The sequence below is a fragment of the Dinoponera quadriceps genome, unplaced genomic scaffold (genome assembly GCF_001313825.1).
Source record: "Dinoponera quadriceps isolate SergipeBrazil2010 unplaced genomic scaffold, ASM131382v1 scaffold2183, whole genome shotgun sequence".
Classification (NCBI taxonomy): domain Eukaryota; kingdom Metazoa; phylum Arthropoda; class Insecta; order Hymenoptera; family Formicidae; genus Dinoponera; species Dinoponera quadriceps.
Window position 1 is genome coordinate 1,497,597 of NW_014556922.1, and position 10,043 is coordinate 1,507,639.

General features: G+C 49.9%; 1 protein-coding gene across 4 annotated transcripts in view; it reads left to right on the forward strand.

Annotated features, from left to right (window-relative positions):
* LOC106748469 (paired box protein Pax-6-like) overlaps nucleotides 1–10,043 on the forward strand; it is a 101,960-nt gene extending 91,917 nt beyond the window's left edge. For 2 of the 4 annotated variants that reach the window (XM_014627000.1, XM_014626999.1), the window contains exons 7-10: nucleotides 5,949–6,208; nucleotides 6,879–7,168; nucleotides 7,781–8,091; nucleotides 8,900–10,043. In XM_014627000.1, coding sequence (XP_014482486.1) covers nucleotides 5,949–6,208; nucleotides 6,879–7,168; nucleotides 7,781–8,091; nucleotides 8,900–8,994 — 956 coding nt within the window. In that variant the 3' untranslated portion in view covers nucleotides 8,995–10,043. Of the gene's footprint in view, nucleotides 1–5,948; nucleotides 6,209–6,878; nucleotides 7,169–7,780; nucleotides 8,188–8,899 lie in introns of all 4 variants that reach the window. The other 2 variants (XR_001374758.1, XM_014627001.1) reach the window with 2 other exon arrangements.

Genomic DNA, 10,043 nt, shown 5'->3' on the forward strand with positions numbered 1-10,043 from the left:
CCCCCCCAAACGATCTGTTCTCTTCTGCCTCGTCGTGCGTCGCGCGCACCTATGGCATCACAGCGAGGGGAAAGCATAGTATACTCTTCTCTCTCTATCATCCCTGTCGAGGGACGCGCTAATAAAAATGCGCGAAAAAAAGGGCGGCCGCGGTCGGCATTACGCGTTATTAGCCGGGCACCCCTCTAATAATAATGGCCGTCGGACTTTCCACGTCGACGTTGACTCTTATTCGGCCGAGTGAGCATTGCGCGACGCACGTAACATCTGTATCATCGCTGCCATTCTGTACGCCATTCGATCGCGCGATGCATCTGGTGCCTGGAAGACCCTGGAAACTTTCCCTTCACACCGTGTCATCCCTCCGGTCTCCTGAGCGTCCGTAAAATGTCGCTTATAGACTCTCGGCTATGCGCGTTTAGTGCCGATCTCGTCATTCCTCGAGACCGAGACGGGAACAAGAGAAAATCGCACAGATAGAACCTACGATCGACGACGTGAAATACTATCCCTTCTTTTACATCAGATTGGATCTTTTTGACAAATTTAAACTCTTAAATAGATTAACAATGCATGAGAATCACTTAAGTAACAACATCGATTTCAATCGCATGTCCTTGGCGGTCTTCAAATGTATTGTTAAAAAATTTTCACACGTGTAAATTCTTGCACTTGCGCACACCAATTATTACGTATCTTTGTATTAAAGGGATGCAATTCTCATAAATGAACGAAAACAAATGGAGCGAAGTCGAATGAAATTATAATTCGGAAGACCGATTTCTCTCAGACGCTAACAATGGACCGCGGCTACTTAAATAATTAACGCGGAACGCGGAAGTAATAAACCACTTAATTCCTTCGCTCGAACGCACTCGAGGTATAATTTAAGTGCAAGCACAGGCGCAGCAAGGAGGAAAGAAGAGGGTGCAGGGTGGACAAACGCGCGTGCCTCGATCGTTGAGCGCGCCGCATCGAGAACGAACACTCCTCCTGGTTCGCCCGTGAAAACGTTCCTCTCTTCTCTCGGAGGAAACGAACCGCGTTAATCGCGCGCCTGGGCGAAGCTCTGTCGGCCACTTTGCGCTCGCCACTTTTGCGCTCGTTGTTTGTTGCTCGCCCGCTCGAGAGGACGAAGGGAGGAGGCAGCAGCGCTCTTCCTCGACAAACGTGCGCGCGGCACGCACCGTTTACCGTCGCGAATCACGCGCGTAAGTGTAGCATTGTTCGTCCAGCGATCATGCCAGCGACGCATGCATTTCACCTCGTTATACTTTCCACCGCCGAGGTCACGAGGGGGATTAGTAGAAACCCCCGAAGGTCCTTCCTTGTTTCTCTCTTCATTCATTCTTTCTTTCTTCCTTCTTTTTCTCTCTCTTTTTAACTTCTCGTTCGAGTGACTCTCGTGAAGAGTCAGGAGGGCACGGGGGTAACAGAAACTTTCGAAGGAGGAGGGCGAGGTAGTTCCTCTCGCGCTCGGCTGAAATCGTCTCCCTCTCGTCCGGGACCCTTTGTTTCTCCCTGCGCTCTTGTTATTCTTGCCGGCTGGCTCTCGGCGATCGCGCGACGATTGAAAGTAAACTACCGATACCGCCCGCCACAATAGGACCTCGCAATAGCGATCGGTATTGTCGCGCGAGTATGTTCGCGAACAATATCACTCGCCCTCTCCGTCCCTCGTCCGTCGCGGTCTTTAAAGCGTTTAGCTAAGTGCACCACCAAGTCCATTAACGGAGACCCCTTCGAGAAGGCTCGCGACATGTTTTGAGCAACCGAGAGAGAGAGAGAGAGAGACAGAGTAATTCTTCCTGATCGTCTTTGCGATCTTTGCGATTCCGGACGACGAGAAATCGTTCGAAAGATGATCTTCCGGGAGTTGCGACGCATTCCGAAGAAATTGATATTAATCCAACTCTTGTACCTTCGCTCCGAAGATCGATTATTTCTGATCTAGCAAATTTTACATTGAATTATTTAATACCGAAACAAATTCGCTGTACCTCTTTTCAACTCGTGAACGCAGCTTTCCTCGACTTGTCAAGCCTTATCGAGGGAGGGTTATCTTCGGGTCCCGGTAGAAATCGTGTGTTCACACACAGGAGCGCTCGGTCGCGCGACCATCTCGCGTGCGGGAAAAGTGTCGCGGGAAATGCCGAATGCACGCGACGACGCCGGTAGATTAAACCTCGAACGTAGTTCCGCCATCACGCTCGAACGCGCGGCAGCTCCCGGTTGGCGGATAATTCGTTGAAGGAAGATGCGAATGATCCGGTTGGGGGCCAGAAACGCGAAGGGACAACGGGGAAACGAGAGAAGCTGCCTGGATGGCGTGGATTCTTCCCCTCCACGAGCAAAATGGTCCCGCGTTTAGCTCCTGCCTTACGAACGTTCTTTAGCACGGAGATGAGAGCAAGAGAGATAGAGAGAAAGAGACTCGGGAGGGTTCCTCTCTTCCCTTCTCTCTCTCTCTCTTTCTCTCTCTCTCCCTCTTTCGTTCTTTGTCTTCTCTTGCCCTCTCCGCGTCCGTCCATCCATAGCACGTAGATAGACAGATTCGACGCTGTGACACTTTCAGCGTCCTCGAGATTTAAAGCTAAGGTTCATTAAAGAATACAAACAAGTATCGCCCAGATGATTTGTTACCATTACCGGAGGAGGGCTTCACCACGATAACTCACACAACAGTTCGTCGAGCGGCGGAAAAAGGCCGCTAATCGTTAATCAAATTGATCGCCTTCTCGGCGACTCACGCCGAGGTATAAATAGACATGTGAAAGTTTCTCGATGAACTTACACGAATTAATCGACTAATTCCCGTTCAGGCATTTTACAGCGTACAAGATTGAGATATTAACAGAGATGCTCTCGAACTTGAATGGACAGAAGTCCACCGTTTGATCCGTGATTAAAAAAACAGCCCTGCCTCGAGCAACTCGATATTTACCAACTGTTGTATCTTCGCATTGTTGCTGCGAGTAATCGTTTAACGCTTAAGAGAGAGAGGAGGAAAGAGAGCGTCGCGGAGAATTGACGTGTGGATTTTTGTTCGGCGGTGCAGCCCTTCAAGTTTCTCTCCTCTTGAACGCCCGTGCGCCGCTCTCGCGCTGAGCTCCGCATCGGCGTTAAACTCGCGCGCGAGCGTCGCGCGGAGAAACGACGAAGGAAGCGGCGAGGGCGCGACTCCGGCCGTGATAGTAAAGACGGGAGCATCCACGGCAACCGCGGCAAGGAGAACCCCCCGAACTTGCTCCCCGAGTTCTCCGGAAGTGCGGGAGCAAGAGAGGACGAGGGTGAGAGCGGGGAGGGATAAGGCGGTTTTAATTACCGCTTAAGACACCCTCGTAGCGTTAACCCCGCGTCGTAGATACTGACGGAGAGGACCGCCACCCTCTCCTCCACCCTAAAGATATCGTTTGCAGTGCACGGTTACGAAGGAGCAATTCGGGGGTGGATAAGGAAGGAAGGCGCGCGCGGTAGGGGAGAAGAGAGGAAAACGGAGAACTTGTGCGCCAACGTCGCACTCGATTCCCGAGCGCGCGAGGAAGTTCGAGGCAGCCAACCAACCCTGCCGAGTCGCGAGAACTTTGCCGCTACCAGCGTGGCCGTCTGCCAGCCAGCTTCCTCGAGCGAATCCTCCGGCGGGGGATGGAGAACCGGGGAGGGGTGAAGATGTATCCCGGATTTTGCCGCTTACACGACGATTATTACGGGCGTTTTCGTTGTACCCGTCTTCCGGGCGGCAAGCGATCCGCCCGACGGTTTTCCGAGACTACGAGTATCGGAAATAACTGTGTCCCGATACTTTCTGACCGCGCGTGTCAGTTTGTCGCGTCGATTATACGGCCGATGACGAGCGTCGAGACCTGCGGCCGTCAAGCTGCAGCGAGCGGTAATTAAAATATATCGCGGAGATGCGGTAATTGCGCAGGTATTTACGCTGCGCGCGGGGATTCACGCCGCAGAAGTCAGAGAAGTAGAAAGGATGGGAGTAATTTGTCCGCAATGTTGTGAAACAAGTTACTGTATCATTTTATGTCTTATTTATAAGTATTATTTGCAAATTTCTTATAAGCCGTATATCCCTGCGGAATGTATGGCAGAAATACGACAGTTTCTAAAAGTTGACCTGTTAAATATAAAAAGTAAATATTTCGTGTTTCCAATCTTTTTTATAACAGTAGACAATAGTTTTTATTTGTATAGTTATATAATAATATATGATATATTGTATATATAACAATATAATAATATATTGTATAGTTAAATAATAATATTGATAAGTTTTCCTTAGGCAAATATATCGGAGTTACTCTATGTGTGACGTTTGCGATCATTATTTTCGGTACTTGTTGAGATGGATTCTCCACATTCGCACGCCACGTGCTCCCCTCATCTCCCCAAGCAACGAAGCGTATCGAAAACCATTCCTGTCGTGTTCGCATTATTTTCAATCGGACAGAATCACACACAAGAGACCTACTTCGGAGAGATTTTAATTTATTACCAGCGCGATTTACAACGACCGCATTTGCTCGTACCGAGAGAAAGAGAGAGAGAGAGAGAGAAAATAGCGTATACAGAGCGTAGAATTACGCAAAGTACGTATAATCGAGTCGATGACGGCAACATGCCACGTGTCGCCAGACACCACCGAGCTCCTCCAACTCGGGGAGAGAGAGCTGGTCGACGCGCGGAATGACAGTGGCGTATCTCGTGAGGGGGTGGCCGGCGACTGGCGTCGGGACGCCCGTCGTCTTATCGGGCACCCCCTTGCCTCTAGCCCGCGCGTCCTCCACCGTCGTTCTCTCCTCTCTCTACCTTGCGTCCCCGTCCCCTCATCGCGCGCGCCTCGTCGTCGAAGCAAACCCGGTGATGCCTCGACGCGCTCACCCAGAAACCGACGATAAGGTTCACCCGGCGACGCCTGCCTATACCGCTACCGTTCGTCGCCCACATACGCACATCCACATGTATACACACATACACAGAAAGAGAAAGAGAGAGGCGCACACACGTGTGAGCGTAGCGCGTAGAGGAATTGATATAAGAAAGCCGGGGTGAGCGAAGCACCCGCGAAATCCTAAATCGAGCGTCGCGTTATCGCGCGTCCGCTGACATCGATAACGCGCCGCCGATCTCTCGTCGTCGTCGGCACCACCCTCGAGCGGCGTCCCTTTGTAATCGCGCGTTAATAACGCATGCAGATTCTCACTGAGAATGACGTCCGTCCGGATATCCGCGTTATTGTTCGTCGATATTGAATTCGACGAGAGCGTTAAGCGAAAGGCCAACACTGACATTGACACCAGCACTCGACGATGTATAACTCCCCGAGTCGAAATTTGAATCCCAGTTTAAGTCTAATTTAGTTTTACATCAAGTGTTGAAGGTTGTTCCATCGTGCTGCTTTGAAGCTACAAATGAGAAAGGTTATCACCGTCTTTTCTACTTGAAGACTTAACGTAGAATGTAAAATTTCAACTCGGGTCTGTTTCTCGATTAGACGAGAAACTAAAAATTCGAAACTGTTGAAATTCGTAATAAAAGCTCATTGTTCCAATGAGAGAGGCGAAAGGACGATCGGTAGCTCGACACTTCAGCACGGCGAGACATCTGAGTTTCACTCAAGCTAGAGAATATATCGATCGATTAGGAGAAATCTATTCCTATTTTCTGATTCCGAGTGAAATCGTATTTACTTTTCAATATCGCGTGAAAGTCTTCGCTTTACGATTCAGAGTGATCAGATTCTAATTCACCTTGTACGAGTGAAAAATCACTCGAGTTGGTGTCGCTTCGCTTTTGGGGCGAAACTTCACCCCGAGATATTTCGAGAGTACAAGAACACGCCTGGCTGGAGAAACGAACCGAGGACGATCGCCGGCCCGTAATAATCGCTCGCGCGAAAGACGTTGATAATGGTGCACGTTACGATTTTACTGTTGCAGTGACCGAGCTGGAGGGTGGCGCGCACTCGGACGAGACGAACAGCGGGGGTGACAACAGCAACGCCGGCAGCGTTTCGGGCGGCGCCGACGACGATCAGGCGCGCCTCCGCCTCAAGAGGAAGCTGCAGAGGAACCGCACGAGCTTCAGCAACGAGCAGATCGACGCTCTCGAGAAGGAATTCGAAAGGACGCACTATCCGGACGTGTTCGCCAGGGAAAGACTCGCCGGCAAGATCGGCCTACCCGAGGCGCGAATACAGGTGACTATTTGGTAGTGCGTGAAACCGATCGAGAATCGAATAGACCTCAATGGGATCAAGCGATCGAGATCGTCGGATGAGCGCCGAGCATTTTTTACGATGCGATGACAATTACTGTTGCGCAACAATTGTTGTCAGCGAGTAGCCATCCGTTACAATCGCTGCGAACGTCGTTGAGAATTGACAATTATAAATTTCAGCATCGGGAAATCGTTGCGTCGTCTGATCCACGCGTCTTGATTGTCTCACTTGATCCGAAGTCTTAATGACTCTGTTAATGAGCGTTGACTTTGTACCGCGGCTGCAGGGAGGTTGACAGCTTCCGAATGAAAACGGTGTCTCGTGTCTCCGTTACGTCGGTATCCCTTCTTGCGATCTTATCTCAGATCGTCTTCATCAAATTGACCTTGCGCATGATTTCACGGTATCTCCTTTCGTGCGCACGTACAATTTCATTATCTTACCAAGCCTGTCGACCCGAAGAAAATCACCGAGATCACGAGGATCTCGTTATAATTAATGAGAGGCCCACAGAGACAAATCGGCGCCGTCGAGTTTTCCGCGTGATAACGGAGCAACCACGTTGCATCCACGACTGTCAGCCGACATGAAAGTTCCGTAGCTAGCGATTGACCTGTATCTTCGTCTGTCTTCTCGTTCACTAACTCAGGTCTGGTTTTCGAATCGGCGGGCGAAGTGGCGACGCGAGGAGAAATTGCGCACGCAACGGAGGGACAATCCGCAGCAGCAGCAACAGCAGCAGCAGCAACAGCAGCAGCAACAGCAACACACTGCCGGCGTGAGTCTGGTGGCCGCTGGTCACCCGACGCCGCCGCCGCCTTCGGGAATACTCGGTGGCCAGCCGCCACCGCAGGCACCACCTTCGCCACCGAGGATACACCACGGATTCGCTCCCACTGCCGTCTACCCGGGAATACCCAGCATGCCCGACTCGTACAGGTGAGAGCGAGGAGCGTTGACAACCCTTTACGAACACCCGAGCGAGAGAGAGAGAGAGAGAGATAGTCGAATCAAACTATCTTGGCTGTTACTGTGTTGTAGAATTAAAGGTTACAGGTTAAAGGTTTAACACAGGGCCGAAATTTTTACTCGAGCAAATCTCGCGTCGAAATAGAAATATATAAGCTAGTTCAGAAGAATACACTTTACGGAAACGACAAGCGATGTTGAACGGAACGAACGATCGAGATATCGGTGATATCGGAAAGACGGTTTTGGAGAAAACGTTAAATCGGAAACACGGAGAAGACGAGCTTCTGCTGGAACAACAAATTGTTTGTTGATACAGTGACAGCAAAAAAAAATTGTTGCACGGAAAGAATAATTTTGCCGTTTTAACAAAACGTTACGACAACCGGTAAAATTTAATCGGCACAATTAAATTACTTTGGTATCCATGTAGCAATGAATACTCTCAAGAAATCTTTCCGCTACCCAAGCAAATTTGCCTTTGCCGTCGCTGTATCGACGAACGATTTGCTGTTCCAGCGAAATGTTCTTTCTCCCCGAAACGTTCGCGACTCTGACACGGTTTGTTCTTCCGCGTTGCAGCCCGATGACATCGATGCCGAGCTTCACGATGTCGGGCGCCAGTCAACAGAACCAGCACACGAGCAGCAGCATGTCCTCACTGTCGGCCGGCGGTGGCATGAGTCCTATGGGCATGACCGTCGGCATGACCGTCGGCCCGAGCCCGGGCGCGTGTCTTCAGCAACGAGACAACGGCTATTCGTGCGGGGTCGCGAGACCGCCGAGTTACGAGCCGCTGCATCTCGGCTACGGCGCCAGGCCGACCTGCAGTCCGACCCAGCCTTACCACACGGCGGGTCTCAATCAGTACAATCAGAACGCCAGCTCGACCGGTGAGTGTCTACCGCACTCACTGCATTCGCTGCTTGCACTCTAGCCGATGGACTACTACTACGGCTACCATGGATAACACGCTATCGAGGCCGCCGGTAATGGATTACACACACGCTTCTGCCACCATCCAAAACCCTGAGCGAGCAACGAACTATCGCGGCGTCTCCCCCTCCTGTGAATATCGGTGGACGCGATTCAGCCTCGCCGCGGTGTCTGTGAATTGCAAGCTTCGCGTATCGAACACTAGTCCGGCTGATATTTCGGCGAATTCGCGCGAAAGAGATCGCGTGTCTGTTTTCTTATACTAATACGTCTTTGGAATTCTTGCTGCTCGCTTCATTCCATTTAACGGCAAGTACGGAACACACATGGAGGAGACAAGTTTTGTTACTGTTGCTTGTTTGCTGGATATATGTATAGCAAAATAATTTAGTTATGCCGACAGGTTTCGCTACAACAGCAAAATTATATTTTCCGTGTAACAAATCTTTTTGCTGTCACTGTACTACCAAACAATTTGCTGTTACGGCAAAACGTGTTTTCTCCGTGGCAAAATACAACGTGACGTAGAAACAAGTCGAGGTCTCGATAGAAACGAATCGCGAACACTGTCGTTCCTCTTTTCTTACGTGATGACGCACACATATTGGGGAATCAAATCGAAGCGAATTTGAAGCGTCCATTGAGAGGTAATCCGCGAATACGATGCAGTCGCGCGCGTTGTATGTTTATACTTAGCCAACCTCGCTTCCCCGACTTCGTGCACGTGGAATTGCCTGAATTAAAATCTCGCGAATTCTCTTCCAGGTCTGATATCACCCGGCGTGAGCGTGCCGATCGCGGTACCAGGTCAACCGGCACCCGACATGGCCGCGCAATATTGGTCGCCGAGGCTGCAGTGACCGTGGTGGTCGTCGACGTCGACCTCGTCTCCGTAGAGCTTCTTCCCAGTCTGCGCGATTCGCGAGCGAGCGAGCGAGCGCTATTTCAGAAGACCTCAAGAATCCTGCGCGTTACGCTCTCGTTCGCCGTGATGTAAATCGAGGCGGATTGTGTCATCCCCGTTACTATGTTTACGTTTGCGATTATCGACGCTTTGCACGGAAATCGAGCTTGATTTCGTCCGTCTGCGCGCGGCCGTCACTTTTGTTTCTTGCGAACTCTTTATAATGAAAATTACTTCAAATTGGATTACAGACGGAGATTGAACGATTTCCGTATGCGTATAATCGCGAATTTTACCGTCGAATTCAATCACTGTGTCCTGATGCTGAAAATTAACGCTCACGCTTCCAATTAATATTCTCGATCGCATCCCTTTGTTATTATGGGACGGATATCCCGCCGTTTCGCTTTCGCCAACAACATCGACATCGCGATGCACGACCGGACGCTTCCCCTCTTCATTTCGATGCCGCACCGAGATCCGAATAACATGCAGAAATAGCCTCTATGAGAGAGATATGTTAATACGATTGTTAATCGACGAGTAGATCAACGGCGTAACTTGTGTTCTTCGCATGACACGTTGACATGGCGATAATCGGCATAGTGTTTATGTACGAAACGTCACTCGCGTGTCTGCGCTTCACAAATTCATTTTCATTCGTACAATCATTCCTTCGGCTGCGATATCTATCAAATATAGCCGAGCGAGGTTGAGACGCGTTTAGAAAAAAGAGAAAGAAAGAGAGAGGGAGAGAGAAAGAAAGAGAAAAGTGGAACAGTAGAGAGAAAAAAATATGAATCGTCGGCAATGTGCAACTTATGTAAAAAATTAATTAGCATGAAAAATCAGTGGAAGAAAATCACGCTCCTGAGAATTCTCGCGAAATTTTTCTTCGCAACGGTTCGTAGATATAACTTCTATAGAAAAATCGAAAGAGAGAAAGTGAGAGAATGTGTGTGTATGTGCGCGCACGTATATGTATGTGTGTGTGTGTGTGTATGA